This window comes from Ascaphus truei, chromosome 11 (genome assembly GCF_040206685.1).
Source record: "Ascaphus truei isolate aAscTru1 chromosome 11, aAscTru1.hap1, whole genome shotgun sequence".
NCBI lineage: Eukaryota > Metazoa > Chordata > Amphibia > Anura > Ascaphidae > Ascaphus > Ascaphus truei.
This window is the reverse complement of record NC_134493.1, coordinates 53970290-53992042: the sequence shown is the minus strand read 5'-3', so window position 1 is coordinate 53992042 and position 21753 is coordinate 53970290. Positions and strand designations below refer to the sequence as shown.

At 54.4% G+C, this 21753-nt stretch overlaps 1 protein-coding gene across 1 annotated transcript in view; it reads right to left on the bottom strand.

The window, feature by feature from the left end:
- The window catches only part of LOC142463515 (glucagon receptor-like), a 45353-nt gene that overhangs the window by 15341 nt on the left and 8259 nt on the right, over positions 1–21753 (bottom strand). The window contains 5 exon segments of the mRNA XM_075566371.1: positions 10960–11066; positions 13055–13176; positions 18094–18201; positions 19240–19282; positions 19284–19337. Coding sequence (XP_075422486.1) covers positions 10960–11066; positions 13055–13176; positions 18094–18201; positions 19240–19282; positions 19284–19337 — 434 coding nt within the window.

Below are 21753 nucleotides of genomic sequence, written 5' to 3'. Positions count from 1 at the left end.
TGCAGCGAGCTGTATAAGAGAGCCGGGTGCAGCGAGCTGTATAAGAGAGCCGGGTGCAGGGAGCTGTATAAGAGAGCTGGGTGCAGGGAGCTGTATAAGAGAGCCGGGTGCAGCGAGCTGTATAAGAGAGCCGGGTGCAGCGAGCTGTATAAGAGAGCCGGGTGCAGCGAGCTGTATAAGAGAGCTGGGGGTAGCAAGCTGTATAAGAGAGCCGGGTGCAGCGAGCTGTATAAGAGAGCTGGGTGCAGGGAGCTGGGTGTATGGAGCTGTATAAGAGAGCCGGGTGCAGCGAGCTGTATAAGAGAGCCGGGTGCAGCGAGCTGTATAAGAGAGCCGGGTGCAGCGAGCTGTATAAGAGAGCAGGGTGCAGCGAGCTGTATAAGAGAGCTGGGGGTAGTGAGCTGTATAAGAGAGCTGGGTGCAGGGAGCTGTATAAGAGAGCTGGGTGCAGGGAGCTGTATAAGAGAGCTGGGTGCAGCGAGCTGTATAAGAGAGCTGGGTGCAGGGAGCTGGGTGTATGGAGCTGTATAAGAGAGCCGGTTGCAGCGAGCTGTATAAGAGAGCCGGGTGCAGCGAGCTGTATAAGAGAGCCTGGTGCAGGGAGCTGTATAAGAGAGCTGGGTGCAGGGAGCTGTATAAGAGAGCCGGGTGCAGCGAGCTGTATAAGAGAGCCGGGTGCAGCGAGCTGTATAAGAGAGCTGGGGGTAGCGAGCTGTACAAGAGAGCTGGGTGCAGCGAGCTGTACAAGAGAGCTGGGTGCAGCGAGCTGTATAAGAGAGCTGGGTGCAGCGAGCTGTATAAGAGGGCTGGGGGTAGCGAGCTGTATAAGAGAGCTGGGTGCAGGGAGCTGTATAAGAGAGCTGGGTGCAGGGAGCTGTATAAGAGAGCTGGGTGCAGGGAGCTGTATAAGAGAGCTGGGTGCAGCGAGCTGTATAAGAGAGCTGGGTGCAGGGAGCTGGGTGTATGGAGCTGTATAAGAGAGCCGGTTGCAGCGAGCTGTATAAGAGAGCCGGGTGCAGCGAGCTGTATAAGAGAGCCGGGTGCAGGGAGCTGTATAAGAGAGCTGGGTGCAGGGAGCTGTATAAGAGAGCCGGGTGCAGGGAGCTGTATAAGAGAGCCGGGTGCAGTGAGCTGTATAAGAGAGCCGGGTGCAGCGAGCTGTATAAGAGAGCTGGGGGTAGCGAGCTGTATAAGAGACCTGGGTGCAGCGAGCTGTATAAGAGAGCCGGGTGCAGCGAGCTGTATAAGAGAGCTGGGTGCAGGGAGCTGGGTGTATGGAGCTGTATAAGAGAGCTGGGTGCAGCGAGCTGTATAAGAGAGCTGGTTGCAGCGAGCTGTATAAGAGAGCCGGGTGCAGCGAGCTGTATAAGAGAGCCGGGTGCAGGGAGCTGTATAAGAGAGCCGGGTGCAGGGAGCTGTATAAGAGAGCCGGGTGCAGGGAGCTGTATAAGAGAGCCGGGTGCAGCGAGCTGTATAAGAGAGCCGGGTGCAGCGAGCTGTATAAGAGAGCTGGGGGTAGCGAGCTGTATAAGAGAGCTGGGTGCAGCGAGCTGTATAAGAGAGCCGGGTGCAGCGAGCTGTATAAGAGAGCTGGGTGCAGGGAGCTGGGTGTATGGAGCTGTATAAGAGAGCCGGGTGCAGCGAGCTGTATAAGAGAGCTGGGTGCAGCGAGCTGTATAAGAGAGCTGGTTGCAGCGAGCTGTATAAGAGAGCCGGGTGCAGCGAGCTGTATAAGAGAGCCGGGTGCTGGGAGCTGTATAAGAGAGCCGGGTGCAGCGAGCTGTATAAGAGAGCCGGGTGCAGGGAGCTGTATAAGAGAGCCGGGTGCAGGGAGCTGTATAAGAGAGCCGGGTGCAGGGAGCTGTATAAGAGAGCCGGGTGCAGCGAGCTGTATAAGAGAGCCGGGTGCAGCGAGCTGTATAAGAGAGCTGGGGGTAGCGAGCTGTATAAGAGAGCTGGGTGCAGCGAGCTGTATAAGAGAGCCGGGTGCAGCGAGCTGTATAAGAGAGCTGGGTGCAGGGAGCTGGGTGTATGGAGCTGTATAAGAGAGCCGGGTGCAGCGAGCTGTATAAGAGAGCCGGGTGCTGGGAGCTGTATAAGAGAGCTGGGTATATGGAGCTGTATAAGAGAGCCGGGTGCAGCGAGCTGTATAAGAGAGCCGAGTGCAGCGAGCTGTATAAGAGAGCCGGGTGCAGCGAGCTGTATAAGAGAGCCGGGTGCAGCGAGCTGTATAAGAGAGCCGGGGGTAGCGAGCTGTATAAGAGAGCTGGGTGCAGCGAGCTGTAAAAGAGAGCTGGGTGCAGGGAGCTGTGTGTATGGAGCTGTATAAGAGAGCCGGGTGCAGCGAGCTGTATAAGAGAGCTGGGTATAGGGAGCTGGGTGTATGGAGCTGTATAAGAGAGCTGGGTGCAGCGCGCTGTATAAGAGAGCCGGGTGCAGGGAGCTGTATAAGAGAGCCGGGTGCAGCGAGCTGTATAAGAGAGCCGGGTGCAGCGAGCTGTATAAGAGAGCCGGGTGCAGGGAGCTGTATAAGAGAGCTGGGTGCAGGGAGCTGTATAAGAGAGCCGGGTGCAGCGAGCTGTATAAGAGAGCCGGGTGCAGCGAGCTGTATAAGAGAGCTGGGTGCAGCGAGCTGTATAAGAGAGCTGGGTGCAGGGAGCTGGGTGTATGGAGCTGTATAAGAGAGCCGGTTGCAGCGAGCTGTATAAGAGAGCCGGGTGCAGGGAGCTGTATAAGAGAGCCGGGTGCAGGGAGCTGTATAAGAGAGCCGGGTGCAGCGAGCTGTATAAGAGAGCCGGGTGCTGCGAGCTGTATAAGAGAGCTGGGGGTAGCGAGCTGTATAAGAGAGCTGGGTGCAGCGAGCTGTATAAGAGAGCCGGGTGCAGCGAGCTGTATAAGAGAGCTGGGTGCAGGGAGCTGGGTGTATGGAGCTGTATAAGTGAGCCGGGTGCAGCGAGCTGTATAAGAGAGCTGGGTGCAGGGAGCTGTATAAGAGAGCTGGGGGTAGTGAGCTGTATAAGAGAGCTGGGTGCAGGGAGCTGTATAAGAGAGCTGGGTGCAGCGAGCTGTATAAGAGAGCAGGGTGCAGCGAGCTGTATAAGAGAGCTGGGTGCAGCGAGCTGTATAAGAGAGCTGGGTGCAGGGAGCTGTATAAGAGAGCTGGGTGCAGGGAGCTGTATAAGAGAGCTGGGTGCAGGGAGCTGTATAAGAGAGCCGGGTGCAGCGAGCTGTATAAGAGAGCCGGGTGCAGCGAACTGTATAAGAGAGCCGGGTGCAGCGAGCTGTAAAAGAGAGCTGGGGGTAGCAAGCTGTATAAGAGAGCCGGGTGCAGCGAGCTGTATAAGAGAGCTGGGTGCAGGGAGCTGGGTGTATGGAGCTGTATAAGAGAGCCGGGTGCAGCGAGCTGTATAAGAGAGCCGGGTGCAGCGAGCTGTATAAGAGAGCAGGGTGCAGCGAGCTGTATAAGAGAGCTGGGGGTAGTGAGCTGTATAAGAGAGCTGGGTGCAGGGAGCTGTATAAGAGAGCTGGGTGCAGGGAGCTGTATAAGAGAGCTGGGTGCAGCGAGCTGTATAAGAGAGCTGGGTGCAGGGAGCTGGGTGTATGGAGCTGTATAAGAGAGCCGGTTGCAGCGAGCTGTATAAGAGAGCCGGGTGCAGCGAGCTGTATAAGAGAGCCGGGTGCAGGGAGCTGTATAAGAGAGCTGGGTGCAGGGAGCTGTATAAGAGAGCCGGGTGCAGCGAGCTGTATAAGAGAGCCGGGTGCAGCGAGCTGTATAAGAGAGCTGGGGGTAGCGAGCTGTACAAGAGAGCTGGGTGCAGCGAGCTGTACAAGAGAGCTGGGTGCAGCGAGCTGTATAAGAGAGCTGGGTGCAGCGAGCTGTATAAGAGAGCTGGGGGTAGCGAGCTGTATAAGAGAGCTGGGTGCAGGGAGCTGTATAAGAGAGCTGGGTGCAGGGAGCTGTATAAGAGAGCTGGGTGCAGGGAGCTGTATAAGAGAGCTGGGTGCAGCGAGCTGTATAAGAGAGCTGGGTGCAGGGAGCTGGGTGTATGGAGCTGTATAAGAGAGCCGGTTGCAGCGAGCTGTATAAGAGAGCCGGGTGCAGCGAGCTGTATAAGAGAGCCGGGTGCAGGGAGCTGTATAAGAGAGCTGGGTGCAGGGAGCTGTATAAGAGAGCCGGGTGCAGGGAGCTGTATAAGAGAGCCGGGTGCAGCGAGCTGTATAAGAGAGCCGGGTGCAGCGAGCTGTATAAGAGAGCTGGGGGTAGCGAGCTGTATAAGAGACCTGGGTGCAGCGAGCTGTATAAGAGAGCCGGGTGCAGCGAGCTGTATAAGAGAGCTGGGTGCAGGGAGCTGGGTGTATGGAGCTGTATAAGAGAGCTGGGTGCAGCGAGCTGTATAAGAGAGCTGGTTGCAGCGAGCTGTATAAGAGAGCCGGGTGCAGCGAGCTGTATAAGAGAGCCGGGTGCAGGGAGCTGTATAAGAGAGCCAGGTGCAGGGAGCTGTATAAGAGAGCCGGGTGCAGGGAGCTGTATAAGAGAGCCGGGTGCAGCGAGCTGTATAAGAGAGCCGGGTGCAGCGAGCTGTATAAGAGAGCTGGGGGTAGCGAGCTGTATAAGAGAGCTGGGTGCAGCGAGCTGTATAAGAGAGCCGGGTGCAGCGAGCTGTATAAGAGAGCTGGGTGCAGGGAGCTGGGTGTATGGAGCTGTATAAGAGAGCCGGGTGCAGCGAGCTGTATAAGAGAGCTGGGTGCAGCGAGCTGTATAAGAGAGCTGGTTGCAGCGAGCTGTATAAGAGAGCCGGGTGCAGCGAGCTGTATAAGAGAGCCGGGTGCTGGGAGCTGTATAAGAGAGCTGGGTATATGGAGCTGTATAAGAGAGCCGGGTGCAGCGAGCTGTATAAGAGAGCCGAGTGCAGCGAGCTGTATAAGAGAGCCGGGTGCAGCGAGCTGTATAAGAGAGCCGGGGGTAGCGAGCTGTATAAGAGAGCTGGGTGCAGCGAGCTGTAAAAGAGAGCTGGGTGCAGGGAGCTGTGTTTATGGAGCTGTATAAGAGAGCCGGGTGCAGCGAGCTGTATAAGAGAGCTGGGTATAGGGAGCTGGGTGTATGGAGCTGTATAAGAGAGCTGGGTGCAGCGCGCTGTATAAGAGAGCCGGGTGCAGCGAGCTGTATAAGAGAGCCGGGTGCAGCGAGCTGTATAAGAGAGCTGGGGGTAGCGAGCTGTATAAGAGACCAGGGTGCAGCGAGCTGTATAAGAGAGCCGGGTGCAGCGAGCTGTATAAGAGAGCTGGGTGCAGGGAGCTGGGTGTATGGAGCTGTATAAGAGAGCTGGGTGCAGCGAGCTGTATAAGAGAGCTGGTTGCAGCGAGCTGTATAAGAGAGCCGGGTGCAGCGAGCTGTATAAGAGAGCCGGGTGCAGGGAGCTGTATAAGAGAGCCGGGTGCAGGGAGCTGTATAAGAGAGCCGGGTGCAGGGAGCTGTATAAGAGAGCCGGGTGCAGCGAGCTGTATAAGAGAGCCGGGTGCAGCGAGCTGTATAAGAGAGCTGGGGGTAGCGAGCTGTATAAGAGAGCTGGGTGCAGCGAGCTGTATAAGAGAGCCGGGTGCAGCGAGCTGTATAAGAGAGCTGGGTGCAGGGAGCTGGGTGTATGGAGCTGTATAAGAGAGCCGGGTGCAGCGAGCTGTATAAGAGAGCTGGGTGCAGCGAGCTGTATAAGAGAGCTGGTTGCAGCGAGCTGTATAAGAGAGCCGGGTGCAGCGAGCTGTATAAGAGAGCCGGGTGCTGGGAGCTGTATAAGAGAGCTGGGTATATGGAGCTGTATAAGAGAGCCGGGTGCAGCGAGCTGTATAAGAGAGCCGAGTGCAGCGAGCTGTATAAGAGAGCCGGGTGCAGCGAGCTGTATAAGAGAGCCGGGTGCAGCGAGCTGTATAAGAGAGCCGGGGGTAGCGAGCTGTATAAGAGAGCTGGGTGCAGCGAGCTGTAAAAGAGAGCTGGGTGCAGGGAGCTGTGTGTATGGAGCTGTATAAGAGAGCCGGGTGCAGCGAGCTGTATAAGAGAGCTGGGTATAGGGAGCTGGGTGTATGGAGCTGTATAAGAGAGCTGGGTGCAGCGCGCTGTATAAGAGAGCCGGGTGCAGCGAGCTGTATAAGAGAGCCGGGTGCAGCGAGCTGTATAAGAGAGCCGGGTGCAGCGAGCTGTATAAGAGAGCCGGGTGCAGCGAGCTGTATAAGAGAGCCGGGTGCAGCGAGCTGTATAAGAGAGCCGGGTGCAGCGAGCTGTATAAGAGAGCCGGGTGCAGCGAGCTGTATAAGAGAGCTGGGGGTAGCGAGCTGTATAAGAGAGCTGGGTGCAGGGAGCTGTATAAGAGAGCTGGGTGCAGGGAGCTGTATAAGAGAGCTGGGTGCAGGGAGCTGTATAAGAGAGCTGGGTGCAGCGAGCTGTATAAGAGAGCTGGGTGCAGGGAGCTGGGTGTATGGAGCTGTATAAGAGAGCCGGTTGCAGCGAGCTGTATAAGAGAGCCGGGTGCAGCGAGCTGTATAAGAGAGCCGGGTGCAGGGAGCTGTATAAGAGAGCTGGGTGCAGGGAGCTGTATAAGAGAGCCGGGTGCAGGGAGCTGTATAAGAGAGCCGGGTGCAGCGAGCTGTATAAGAGAGCCGGGTGCAGCGAGCTGTATAAGAGAGCTGGGTGCAGCGAGCTGTATAAGAGAGCTGGGTGCAGGGAGCTGGGTGTATGGAGCTGTATAAGAGAGCTGGGTGCAGCGAGCTGTATAAGAGAGCTGGTTGCAGCGAGCTGTATAAGAGAGCCGGGTGCAGCGAGCTGTATAAGAGAGCCGGGTGCAGGGAGCTGTATAAGAGAGCCGGGTGCAGGGAGCTGTATAAGAGAGCCGGGTGCAGGGAGCTGTATAAGAGAGCCGGGTGCAGCGAGCTGTATAAGAGAGCCGGGTGCAGCGAGCTGTATAAGAGAGCTGGGGGTAGCGAGCTGTATAAGAGAGCTGGGTGCAGCGAGCTGTATAAGAGAGCCGGGTGCAGCGAGCTGTATAAGAGAGCTGGGTGCAGGGAGCTGGGTGTATGGAGCTGTATAAGAGAGCCGGGTGCAGCGAGCTGTATAAGAGAGCCGGGTGCTGGGAGCTGTATAAGAGAGCTGGGTATATGGAGCTGTATAAGAGAGCCGGGTGCAACGAGCTGTATAAGAGAGCCGAGTGCAGCGAGCTGTATAAGAGAGCCGGGTGCAGCGAGTTGTATAAGAGAGCCGGGTGCAGCGAGCTGTATAAGAGAGCCGGGGGTAGCGAGCTGTATAAGAGAGCTGGGTGCAGCGAGCTGTAAAAGAGAGCTGGGTGCAGGGAGCTGTGTGTATGGAGCTGTATAAGAGAGCCGGGTGCAGCGAGCTGTATAAGAGAGCTGGGTATAGGGAGCTGGGTGTATGGAGCTGTATAAGAGAGCTGGGTGCAGCGCGCTGTATAAGAGAGCCGGGTGCAGGGAGCTGTATAAGAGAGCCGGGTGCAGCGAGCTGTATAAGAGAGCCGGGTGCAGCGAGCTGTATAAGAGAGCCGGGTGCAGCGAGCTGTATAAGAGAGCCGGGTGCAGCGAGCTGTATAAGAGAGCCGGGTGCAGCGAGCTGTATAAGAGAGCTGGGTGCAGCGAGCTGTATAAGAGAGCTGGGTGCAGGGAGCTGGGTGTATGGAGCTGTATAAGAGAGCCGGTTGCAGCGAGCTGTATAAGAGAGCCGGGTGCAGCGAGCTGTATAAGAGAGCCGGGTGCAGGGAGCTGTATAAGAGAGCTGGGTGCAGGGAGCTGTATAAGAGAGCCGGGTGCAGGGAGCTGTATAAGAGAGCCGGGTGCAGCGAGCTGTATAAGAGAGCCGGGTGCAGCGAGCTGTATAAGAGAGCTGGGTGCAGCGAGCTGTATAAGAGAGCTGGGTGCAGGGAGCTGGGTGTATGGAGCTGTATAAGAGAGCCGGTTGCAGCGAGCTGTATAAGAGAGCCGGGTGCAGCGAGCTGTATAAGAGAGCCGGGTGCAGGGAGCTGTATAAGAGAGCTGGGTGCAGGGAGCTGTATAAGAGAGCCGGGTGCAGGGAGCTGTATAAGAGAGCCGGGTGCAGCGAGCTGTATAAGAGAGCCGGGTGCTGCGAGCTGTATAAGAGAGCTGGGGGTAGCGAGCTGTATAAGAGAGCTGGGTGCAGCGAGCTGTATAAGAGAGCCGGGTGCAGCGAGCTGTATAAGAGAGCTGGGTGCAGGGAGCTGGGTGTATGGAGCTGTATAAGTGAGCCGGGTGCAGCGAGCTGTATAAGAGAGCTGGGTGCAGCGAGCTGTATAAGAGAGCTGGTTGCAGCGAGCTGTATAAGAGAGCCGGGTGCAGCGAGCTGTATAAGAGAGCCGGGTGCAGGGAGCTGTATAAGAGATCTGGGTGCAGGGAGCTGTATAAGAGAGCCGGGTGCAGGGAGCTGTATAAGAGAGCCGGGTGCAGCGAGCTGTATAAGAGAGCTGGGGGTAGCGAGCTGTATAAGAGAGCTGGGTGCAGCGAGCTGTATAAGAGAGCCGGGTGCAGCGAGCTGTATAAGAAAGCTGGGTGCAGGGAGCTGGGTGTATGGAGCTGTATAAGAGAGCCGGGTGCAGCGAGCTGTATAAGAGAGCTGGGTGCAGCGAGCTGTATAAGAGAGCTGGTTGCAGCGAGCTGTATAAGAGAGCCGGGTGCAGCGAGCTGTATAAGAGAGCCGGGTGCTGGGAGCTGTATAAGAGAGCTGGGTATATGGAGCTGTATAAGAGAGCCGGGTGCAGCGAGCTGTATAAGAGAGCCGGGTGCAGCGAGCTGTATAAGAGAGCCGGGTGCAGCGAGCTGTATAAGAGAGCCGGGGGTAGCGAGCTGTATAAGAGAGCTGGGTGCAGCGAGCTGTATAAGAGAGCTGGGTGCAGGGAGCTGTGTGTATGGAGCTGTATAAGAGAGCTGGGTGCAGCGCGCTGTATAAGAGAGCTGGGTATAGGGAGCTGGGTGTATGGAGCTGTATAAGAGAGCTGGGTGCAGCGCGCTGTATAAGAGAGCCGGGTGCAGCGAGCTGTATAAGAGAGCCGGGTGCAGCGAGCTGTATAAGAGAGCTGGGTGCAGCGAGCTGTATAAGAGAGCTTGGTGTATGGAGCTGTATAAGAGAGCCGGGTACAGCGAGCTGTATAAGAGAGCTGGGGGTAGCGAGCTGTATAAGAGAGCTGGGTGCAGCGAGCTGTATAAGAGAGCTGGGTGCAGCGAGCTGTATAAGAGAGCTGGGTGCAGGGAGCTGTGTGTATGGAGCTGTATAAGAGAGCCGGGTGCAGCGAGCTGTATAAGAGAGCCGGGTGCTGGGAGCTGTATAAGAGAGCTGGGTATATGGAGCTGTATAAGAGAGCCGGGTGCAGCGAGCTGTATAAGAGAGCCGAGTGCAGCGAGCTGTATAAGAGAGCCGGGTGCAGCGAGCTGTATAAGAGAGCCGGGTGCAGCGAGCTGTATAAGAGAGCCGGGGGTAGCGAGCTGTATAAGAGAGCTGGGTGCAGCGAGCTGTAAAAGAGAGCTGGGTGCAGGGAGCTGTGTGTATGGAGCTGTATAAGAGAGCCGGGTGCAGCGAGCTGTATAAGAGAGCTGGGTATAGGGAGCTGGGTGTATGGAGCTGTATAAGAGAGCTGGTTGCAGCGAGCTGTATAAGAGAGCCGGGTGCAGCGAGCTGTATAAGAGAGCCGGGTGCAGCGAGCTGTATAAGAGAGCTGGGTATATGGAGCTGTATAAGAGAGCCGGGTGCAGCGAGCTGTATAAGAGAGCCGGGTGCAGCGAGCTGTATAAGAGAGCTGGGTGCAGCGTGCTGTATAAGAGAGCCGGGTGCAGGGAGCTGTATAAGAGAGCCGGGTACAGCGAGCTGTATAAGAGAGCTGGGGGTAGCGAGCTGTATAAGAGAGCCGGGTGCAGCGAGCTGTATAAGAGAGCTGGGTGCAGCGAGCTGTATAAGAGAGCTGGTTGCAGCGAGCTGTATAAGAGAGCCGGGTGCAGCGAGCTATATAAGAGAGCCGGGTGCTGGGAGCTGTATAAGAGAGCTGGGTATATGGAGCTGTATAAGAGAGCCGGGTGCAGCGAGCTGTATAAGAGAGCCGAGTGCAGCGAGCTGTATAAGAGAGCTGGGTGCAGGGAGCTGTGTGTATGGAGCTGTATAAGAGAGCCGGGTGCAGCGAGCTGTATAAGAGAGCCGGGTGCTGGGAGCTGTATAAGAGAGCTGGGTATATGGAGCTGTATAAGAGAGCCGGGTGCAGCGAGCTGTATAAGAGAGCCGAGTGCAGCGAGCTGTATAAGAGAGCCGGGTGCAGCGAGCTGTATAAGAGAGCTGGGTGCAGCGAGCTGTATAAGAGAGCTGGGTGCAGGGAGCTGTGTGTATGGAGCTGTATAAGAGAGCCGGGTGCAGCGAGCTGTATAAGAGAGCTGGGTATAGGGAGCTGGGTGTATGGAGCTGTATAAGAGAGCTGGGTGCAGCGCGCTGTATAAGAGAGCCGGGTGCAGCGAGCTGTATAAGAGAGCCGGGTGCAGCGAGCTGTATAAGAGAGCCGGGTGCAGCGAGCTGTATAAGAGAGCCGGGTGCAGCGAGCTGTATAAGAGAGCCGGGTGCAGCGAGCTGTATAAGAGAGCCGGGTGCAGCGAGCTGTATAAGAGAGCTGGGTGCAGCGTGCTGTATAAGAGAGCCGGGTGCAGGGAGCTGTATAAGAGAGCCGGGTGCAGCGAGCTGTATAAGAGAGCCGGGTGCAGCGAGCTGTATAAGAGAGCTGGGGGTAGCGAGCTGTATAAGAGAGCCGGGTGCAGCGAGCTGTATAAGAGAGCCGGGTGCAGCGAGCTGTATAAGAGAGCCGGGTGCAGCGAGCTGTATAAGAGAGCCGGGTGCAGCGAGCTGTATAAGAGAGGCGGGTGCAGCGAGCTGTATAAGAGAGCCGGGTGCAGCGAGCTGTATAAGAGAGCTGGGGGTACCTGCACATTGTGAGGACGAGTACGGCTGAGATGAGAGTGAGCAGAGACACAGAATAACCCGCAGTGTATAGAGACCGGAAACTCAGCAGCAGGTCCCGCGTGGCCACCTGGGGGCGACACAGACATCAGGCACAACGCGTTACTCACACACATCACACCCCCCCCCGCACACACACACACACATCACACACCCCCCGCACACACACACACACACACACACATCACACACCCCCCGCACACACACACACACACATCACACACACCCCCCGCGCACACACACACACACCCCGCGCACACACACACACATCACACACACCCCCCGCACACACACATCACACCCCCCCCGCACACACACATCACACCCCCCCCCCCCGCACACACACACACACATCACACACCCCCCGCACACACACACACACACATCACACACCCCCCCCGCACACACACATCACCCCCCCCCCCCGCACACACACATCACACACACACCCCCGCACACACACACACACACATCACCCCCCCCCCGCACACACACACACATCACACCCCCCCCGCACACACACACTCACACACATCACACCCCCCCCCGCACACACACATCACACACACACACCCCCGCACACACACACATCACACCCCCCCCCCGCACACACACATCACACCCCCCCCGCACACACACACTCACACACATCACACACACACCCCCCGCACACACATCACACACACACACCCCCCGCACACACACACACACACACACATCACACACACCCCCCGCACACACACACACATCACACACCCCCCCGCACACACACACTCACACACATCACACACCCTCCCGCCCACCGCACCCCCCCCCCCCCCCGCACACACACACTCACACACATCAGCAAACCCAACGACTTCTATAGTATCTTCACCCTCTTACACACAGTTACCCAGTAATCCCCCTATTAGGATTACCTTATATTCAGAATGGGAAGCACCCGTATGGGAAAACAGCCTAATATATACACACACGTCACCTTCCACACCCCCCAAACACACACATCTCACACCTTACCCACACACACACACCTCAGTCCCCTCACACACACCTCACCCTTTACCCACACACCCCACCCCCTCCCCACACACATCTCACCCCCCAACACACTTAACCTCCTCCCACGCACAGCTCACCCCTTTCTCACCTCACCCCGTCCCCACAGACACCTCACACCTCCACACACACACACCTCAGTCCCCAAACAAACGTCACCTCATCCCTCCCCACATACACCTCCCCTCACACACCTCACCCTTTACCCACACCCCCCACCCCTCCCCCAAACAAATATCACCTCACCCCCTCCCCACACACATCTCACACCCCCAACACACTTAACCTCCTCCCACGCACAGCTCACCCCTTTCTCACCTCACCCCGTCCCCACAGACACCTCACACCTCCACACACACACACCTCAGTCCCCAAACAAACGTCACCTCATCCCTCCCCACATACACCTCCCCTCACACACACATCTCACCCTTTACCCACACCCCCCACCCCTCCCCCAAACAAATATCACCTCACCCCCTCCCCACACACATCTCACCCCCCAACACACTTACCCTCCCCCCACACACCTCACCCCGTCCCCACAGACACCTCACACCTTCCCGCGCACAGATCCCCCTCCCCCTGCACACTTCCCCCCACACACACACCTCACCCCCTAATCACCTCCCCCCAACCCCCACACACGTCACACACTCCCCACAGACACTGCACACTTTACCTCCCCCTCTCCCCCACACGCACATCACCCCCTCCTCACACTCACCTTACCCCCACCCCACTGACACCTCGCACCTTCCCGCACATGCACCTCCCCCCCACACACCTCCCCCCAAACACCTCCTCCCACACCTCCATCCCTCCCTGCACCTCCCCCCACGCACCTGCCCCCCCCTCTGCCCACCACGCACCTGCCCCCACACCTCACCCCTTCCCCCTCACACCTCACCCTGCCCACAAACACACCTCACCCCTTCCCCCTCACACCTCACCCTGCCCACAAACACACACCTCACCCGTCCCCTCCTTATCTGTCACCTCCTCTCTGGTCACCTCCTCCTCATCCTGGCACTGTGACGAGTCCCTCCAGGGCTGCGTCCCGTTCTCCTTCCCCCAGCGCCCGTCCTGCCCACAGCGCTGTGACAACAGGCCATGACTCACTGCCAACACACACGGCATGTGCCAGGTTAGCGCGGGCATGGCGATACTGTATCAGGTCCCAATGTACAAACTCAGGCCCACCCTCAGGTCCCACCCTCTCTCCGTCTGAGAAAGTCCTTCACAGCCTACTCATCCGATATCTACCACTGCAAGCCACGCTGGAAAGCTGTATAATGCAGCAGGCATATTATAGGGCTCCATGTTAATATGGATAAGAAGCCAAAGGCGACCCTGTGCTCATTTGCATGTCATTACCCACAATCCTTGGCTGCAGTGGAAGCACTATATGCTAAAACAGGGGTGCGCAAACTTTTCCACCCTGCCTACTCTCTCCCCCATCCCCTCTCTCCCTCCCCAATCTCCCCCCATCCTCTCTCTCTCTCCCCATCCCCTAATCTCTCTCCCTCCCTTACCCCTCTTCCCCCCCTACCCCTTCCCTCTTTCCCACCACCCCATCCTCCTCTTCCCGCCATCCTCCTCTTTCTCCCCCATCCCATCCCCCTCTTTCTCCTCCACATCCCTCTCCTTGCGCCATACCTCTCTTTCCCCATCCCATCCATCTCTCTCTCCCGTAAATCTCTCTCCCCCATCCCTCTCTCTCTTCCCTCTATCCCTCTCTATCCATCCATGCCCTCTCTCTCCCCATCCCTCTATTTCCCCCCATACTCCCTCCCCCCCCCCCTGAAATTGTTGGATTTTGGAACTATCTGTGTTGAGGGTTCCATCAATACACCCCCCCCCCCCCCCCCCCGGAAGTTCGCTATTTTACCTCTAGAAGGAGCAGTCGCCTCTTTACTGTGTGGATGCATTACCATCCTGTCATGGGAGAGGGGGTTTGGCCTGGGATTAAAGGGGTCACACCCCATTTGGCCACCCCCTGCTCTCACTTGTGAAGCAACGGGTTAACTGGACTGCGGTCCAGTACTGTGTTTTACCCTGCTTCAGAATCCAAATGTATATTCCCCTGTAAAAATGTATTGTTTCTGTTCCAGTGTTTGCACCAACACATACACTGGGATTGATGCGGGAGGGAAAGGGTTAAGGTTAACTTAGTGTTTATAGCCCTTTGTTCCATGTTCCCGCCTTTTCAGGCACCATTTTGCAGAGTCCCATAGGTCGCCATTGGAGCTCCATTCATTTCAATGGCGGATCTAGCGGTTTTGGACCTGTTTCCCTCGAAGACCAGCAGGTGGCGTCCGAGAGGAGGAGCGGCGGTTTCCCATTGTAAGTCAATGGGGCCATTGACTTCAATGGGGATTCCTCGACGTCGACCTCCAGGAACAGATTGGCAGCCATCCAAACCGCAAAACCGCAGAAGCGGACACAATGTCTTTGAAAAGAGCTTTATCACTGAGTTCAAGGTCAACGACAATTGATGTGGGAATCTTAGGTTCTAGGGCACCGAGAAATAAAATTCTTTTTTCCCCTAGCCCCTAGGAGCCCCCACACACGACCCCCATCGGGTCCGGGAATGAGGGAACCCCCGTAAAGGGTCGCGCTCATGAAGAGGGTCCCGCCATTGACTTTAATGGCGGAGCGGAGGTCCAATTGAATACAATGGCGGCGCTCGCCCATGCATTGTCTATGGCGGCGCTCGCCCATGCATTGTCTATGGCGGCGCCGGCCATTGATTCCAATGGGGAAAAGCCGCGTGGCGTTAAAACGGCTAAGTCCGAAATGGTAAAAAGTGTAAGCACATATCTCCGGTTCTGGAAGGACCAGAGGGCTGGGAGTAGGGTCGCATGCAGCCACGGTTCAGGCTTCAATGCATGTCCATTTCCAGCCCTCTCCGAACAACCAGACGGAGTGTGGGCAAATGTAAAGATTTGTGGTTTTTGCATAGACTTCAATGGCGGAGTTTCCCCATTGAAAGTCTATGGCGGCGGAACCCATTGACTTCAACGGCGGAGTCGCTCCATTGAACGCCTATGGAGCCCATTGATTTCAATGGGGAAAGAGTGAAAAACAGAGATTCATTTTTAAAGGGAAGAATCCTGTATTTAAAAAGTGTTTTAAACTGCATTGTGTATCTCCAGTTCTGGGGGTCGCAGAGGGCTGAAACTTGGCCACAATGGAGAGTCACTTCCGGCAGGAAGAACTGGCAAGTATCAGCCCACTGGGCCTTAGAGACCGGAGAAAAGGCTGCTTAAAGCTCTAAACGGAGAGCAAAAAAATATAAGTAATAAAGTCAATAACACTTTGGACAGCTGTGGTTGAAAGTGAGGGAGAATTCAAATGTGGGATTCAACATAAATTGCTGGGAGAAGTAACCAGAGTCAAAGATATGCAGTGCAGGAGTTCCAATGGACAAAGCTACCTGGGATAAGCAAGTAACAGAGGAAAAGTATATTAACTCTGTTGATCCCGAAGTGTAGCACTCCGTTTGCACTGCGTGTCTGTCCGGTCTTTGGCGTACTGCACCGACACACTTTATTCGAGCAAATACCCAGTATGTACCTGGCAGATACCTGGAATGCGCCGCTCCTCACCTCTGACAAGCCCCGTTGCGTTTGCCTTCCCAGCCTGGGTTCATGCCTGGCTGACGGGCGGCTGATCTGTTAAATTATAATGATTAGGATTTAATAGGCTGCAATGCTTCGCGTGTCTACCAGATGGCATAAATTCATGAATTGTAATGCAGTATATATATATATACTGTGCAGTATTGCAGCCAGCGGGAATAAAATGCTTCAATCCCTGCCTGGAAAATACCTCAATGCACTCGGGCAGAAAACAGTCACAAACCTCAATACACCCGGGTATACCCGAATTTGTGGGACTAGCCGAGCTCGAATAAAGTGTGTCGCCAGTGTAGGTATCGTAAGCTCCAATTCTGCTGCCAATTCCTTCTCTCCAACCCCGTGGAGCTCCCGAGTGCCGGTGGTGTGTGTAACCACTTCCGGTCCGTCCGGGAACGCTCCACTCACTCTGTAGGTTCCTCAAGTTGCTCTGGTGTGGGGAAGAATCCCATATGTCGTGCTCTCAAAGCCTCAGTGCGTCTCTCCAATCGGCAGGCAGTAAGCAAGAAAATTGGGATTGGTATGAAACTGCGACGTCCAAAAATAATTATTTTTGGACGTCGCAGTTTCATACCAATCCCAATTTTCTTGCTCACTGGGCCCAAGAGAACCGATTATTTTGATATATGAAGTTATTAAACTATGAATGGTATTTTGGGTCTGGTAGGAAAACTCAGAGCCCATCTGCTATGTTAATGTTCCGGATTGCTGACAAATGGCCGGGCCTATAACTCATGATCAAAGACTCCCCCACCCTACTTGTATATGCAAGCACAACAAAGGGCAGGACATGGGGACTTGAGATTAAGTGTGGTAATTCACACCTTAGACAAAGGGCATCCTGGGCCAAGCTAGATTTGAAGGCGCCAGGTTAGTGGGAGGGGGACTGAGGAAATAAGCCCCCTGTTTAGAATATTACCCACCCAGTGGGCGGGTGTTAAGGTGCCCCTCCGGTGAGGTGGCAAGGAGATTGGGTGCAGGTAATTGTTCTCCAATGGCCTACACTCAATAGTAAGGTATAGACTGGAGATTGCATATAAACCAGTGCCCAGCCTATCCTCTGTGTCTTTGTGCTTTTCGTGATGACTACATCTGAACCTGTATTATGGAAGAAATTGCCAATCCTGTATCCTGATGGCTTTCTTGTCCCAAACCCTTAAGTAAGTGTATATCTTGCCTGTTATTTGTATATCTTGTGTGTTCCCCTTTTTCAAGGAATAAATTATATTTTATCATATCTAAAGTCGTGTTCAGTTCAACCCAGTTATATTGGTGTATAATACAGCCTCTCACAAGTTACCGTGACACATCCTTTTTACCAAATCCTTTATTTTTTAAATGTAGCATAGCCTCCCGGCCGCTATGTCTTTTTCTGGGCCCTGCCAGTGTAAGTCCTGTTAGGTGCAGGCAGTGGTTGGGTTAATTCCTTCAAATACTGTAGGCCTTGTGTGCTTTTGCAGCCTTGGAAGCATAGCTGTATCCAAGGGCGGGCCTAGCAACAACAGAAAGTGTCAGCCTGAGGGAAGGATACTGATAGGTCATCACATACTACAGATGAACCAATCAGTATTCAACCTGCTCTGTTAAGGGGTAGGGTTACAAACACCCCCTGAGGGTTGATCTGGCACTTTCCCAGAAGTTTAGCAGAAGTCAGAAGAGAGCAGCTCTGTTCTGTCTCCCTCCCTCCCCCTGAGGAGTGGGAGTGCGGAATTATATCTTGAGACTATCAGGGACAATACTCTGTTTGGGGCCTGCAAGGCCTTATCTCTGGAGTAGGGCTGTATTGTTTGGCTGACTGTTAATGGAAAGAATATAGACACAGTTATATCAGAATCAGTGTGCTTCAATGTCTTGCTGCTAAAAGAACAAGGTGTCAGTATGGACTCTCCTTCCACACCAAGGACCCATGCTGACTGGAGGCGCTGCACCCGAGACTAAGGTAACCTGTAAACCTGTCCTGTTCTCCCCACAACACCGCGGAGCATCCAGCCCTCTTGTTTACCCACAGGTACAGCACAACACCCAGAGAAGTAGCTAGAGAAGCATACCCACCCCAATCTCACTTAGGGGGGGTCCAAGGGCTACATAAACAATACTACCCTATATTCTCTCTCTCCTCCATCCCCTCTCTCTCTCCCCCATCCCCCCATCCTCTCTCTCTCTCCCCCATCCTCTCTCTCCAATCCCCTCTCTCGATTCCCCCAATCTCCCCCCCCCCCCCCCCCCACCCCCAGAAAATTGTTGGATTTTTGAATCATCTATGCTGAGGGCTCCCTGAATATTACCCCCTGCAGCTCACTGTTTTACCACTGGGAGGCGCAGCAGCCCCTTGTAACCTGTATGCATTGTATTTTTATTTATAAAATGCTTTACCAGGAAGTAAGACACTGAGAGTACCTTTCTGGAACCAGGGCAGGTAATAGGGGCAGGACACGTTGGTGAAGGTTCCTGGGGTCCCGTCCGGCCAGCAGGCGTACATGTCAAACGTACGGTTACAGTGCAGCCCTCGGAGGGGGGAGAGGAGAAGAGTTAGCAGGGAGAGGAAAGCTATTACCCCCCCCCCCCCCCCCCACCACCCCAAAAATAAAACCGATATTTCTACACAAACGGGACCCCTGATCCAGCGTGCGGACGGGACAGGGCTAAAAGTTTAGCAGCATTGCGGGTTTTTGTGGGGTTTCTAGTGCTCACTTTAGGGTATAAATGTGTGTGTGTGTGTGTGTGTGTGTGTCTGTGTGTATACATACTGTATATATGCAAACATACATTTATACATTTATACACTTTAATACATACATACACTTAAACATACACTAAATCCACACACACAGATACACAGAGCAGACTGACATACACTGATACACACAGAGCACACTGACTCAGATACACACACATACACTGATACACACAGAGCACACTGACTCAGATACACACACACACACACACAGCACACTGACTCAGATACACACACACACACACACACACACAGCACACTGACTCAGATACACACACATACACTGATACACACACAGCACACTGACTCAGATACACACACACACACACACACAGCAGACTGACTCAGATACACACACACACACACACACACACACACACAGATATACACACATACACTGATACACATACAGCAGACTGACTCAGATACACACAGACACACACAGAGCACACTGACCCAGATACACACACACACACACACACACACACACACACACACACACAGATATACACAGCAGACTGACATACACTGATACACACAGAGCACACTGACTCAGATATACACACACACACACACACACACACACACACACACACACACACAGATACACACACAGCAGACTGACTCAGATACACACAGACACACACAGATATACACACAGAGCACACTGACCCAGATATACACACAGACACACACTGGTACGCACAGAGCAGACTAGATCTTGAGGGCCCACCAGGGATCACCCCCGGTATCATGTGGACCAGTCAAGCCTGGGATGACCCCCTTCCCCAGGTCTCTGGCCCCCTTACCTGCAGGCTGTGGGGTGCTGGCCATCCTCCAGTAACACTCGTCCCCTGTATCTCATCCATTCTTCCACCGTCCGCTCCAGCACCTGCCCGGCGACCGTCTGCGGGACACGGAGAGGGACAGACAGGTCACGTAGCATACGCTCTGTGCGAGTTACTCTGACGCATTTACATACGCTCTGTGCGAGTTACTCTGACGCATTACATACGCTCTGTGCGAGTTACTCTGACGCATTACATATGCTCTGTGCGAGTTACTCTGACGCATTACATACGTTCTGTGCGAGTTACTCTGACGCATTACATATGCTCTGTGCGAGTTACTCTGACGCATTACATACGTTCTGTGCGAGTTACTCTGACGCATTACATATGCTCTGTGCGAGTTACTCTGACGCATTGCATACGCTCTGTGCGAGTTACTCTGACGCATTACATACGCTCTGTGCGAGTTACTCTGGCGCATTACATACGTTCTGTGCGAGTTTCTCTGACGCATTACATACGCTCTGTGCGAGTTACTCTGACGCATTACATACGCTTTGTGCGAGTTACTCTGACGCATTACATACGCTCTGTGCGAGTTACTCTGACGCATTACATACGTTCTGTGCGAGTTACTCTGACGCATTACATACGTTCTGTGCGAGTTACTCTGACGCATTACATACGCTCTGTGCGAGTTACTCTGACGCATTACATACGTTCTGTGCGAGTTACTCTGACGCATTACATACGTTCTGTGCGAGTTACTCTGACGCATTACATACGTTCTGTGCGAGTTACTCTGACGCATTACATACGTTCTGTGCGAGTTACTCTGACGCATTACATACGTTCTGTGCGAGTTACTCTGACGCATTACATACGTTCTGTGCGAGTTACTCTGACGCATTACATACGTTCTGTGCGAGTTACTCTGACGCATTACATACGCTCTGTGCGAGTTACTCTGACGCATTACATACGTTCTGTGCGAGTTACTCTGACGCATTACATACGTTCTGTGCGAGTTACTCTGACGCATTACATACGTTCTGTGCGAGTTACTCTGACGCATTACATACGTTCTGTGTCGAGTTACTCTGACGCATTACATACGCTCTGTGCGAGTTACTCTGACGCATTACATACGTTCTGTGCGAGTTACTCTGGCGCATTACATACGTTCTGTGCGAGTTACTCTGGCGCATTACATACGCTCTGTGCGAGTTACTCTGACGCATTACATACGTTCTGTGCGAGTTACTCTGACGCATTACATACGCTCTGTGCGAGTTACTCTGACGCATTACATACATTCTGTGCGAGTTACTCTGACGCATTACATACGCTCTGTGCGAGTTACTCTGACGCATTACATACGCTCTGTGCGAGTTACTCTGACGCATTACATACGCTCTGTGCGAGTTACTCTGACGCATTACATACGTTCTGTGCGAGTTACTCTGACGCATTACATACGTTCTGTGCGAGTTACATACGCTCTGTGCGAGTTACTCTGACGCATTACATACGTTCTCTGCGAGTTACTCTGACGCATTACATACGTTCTCTGCGAGTTACTCTGACGCATTACATACGTTCTCTGCGAGTTACTCTGACGCATTACATACGTTCTCTGTGAGTTAGGGTAGGGGGATAACTTTAGGGGGTTTAGCGGTTAGGGTAGGGGATAACTTTAGGGGGTTTAGCGGTTAGGGTAGGGGATAACTTTAGGGGGTTTAGCGGTTAGGGTAGGGGATAACTTTAGGGGGTTTAGCGGTTAGGGTAGGGGATAACTTTAGGGGGTTTAGCGGTTAGGGTAGGGGATAACTTTAGGGGGTTTAGCGGTTAGGGTAGGGGATAACTTTAGGGGGTTTAGCGGTTAGGGTAGGGGATAACTTTAGGGGGTTAGCGGTTAGGGTAGGGGTTAAGCTTTTTAGGATAGGAGATGTGGGTAAGGGAGTAAGGCTGCGTCCATGGTCGGGCAGACCGTGCGGACGCGTGCGCACGCTGACCGGTCACACTGCACCAAGGCAGTGATCGCTTCCAAGCGGTGTGCGCGTGCTCGCGGATGCGGGAGGGGGCGGCGCGTTGCACAAGAAATCAGTTCCAACTGATTTCTTGGCGCGACACGCTGGTCACGTGAGCGGTTCGCCCAATGAAGGCGAGCCAGCTCCGTGACGCCCCTAGGAACGCCCCCCACGGTCCGTCCTCCATGGTGACAGAAAGCACCCGCACTCCTCGGCACTCCTCGGCACTCCTCGGCACAGGCGAAGGCACCATGGACCTGGCCTAAGGTTTTTAGGGTCGGGAATTAGAGTAAGAGGTTAGGGTAAAGGGATAAGGCTGTTAGGGTAGGGAGTTAGGGGTTAAGGGTTTTAGGGTAGGGGGTAGTGATAGTTTTAGGGATTAAGATGAGGGGATTTGTAGGGTAAGGGTTAGGGTTACAGAGTTATGTTAGCGGGGAAGTGACCGGCGGCGCCAGGTTATGGCGGTGAGGTCACTTGTAGTGAAACGCCGGCAAAGATTTGG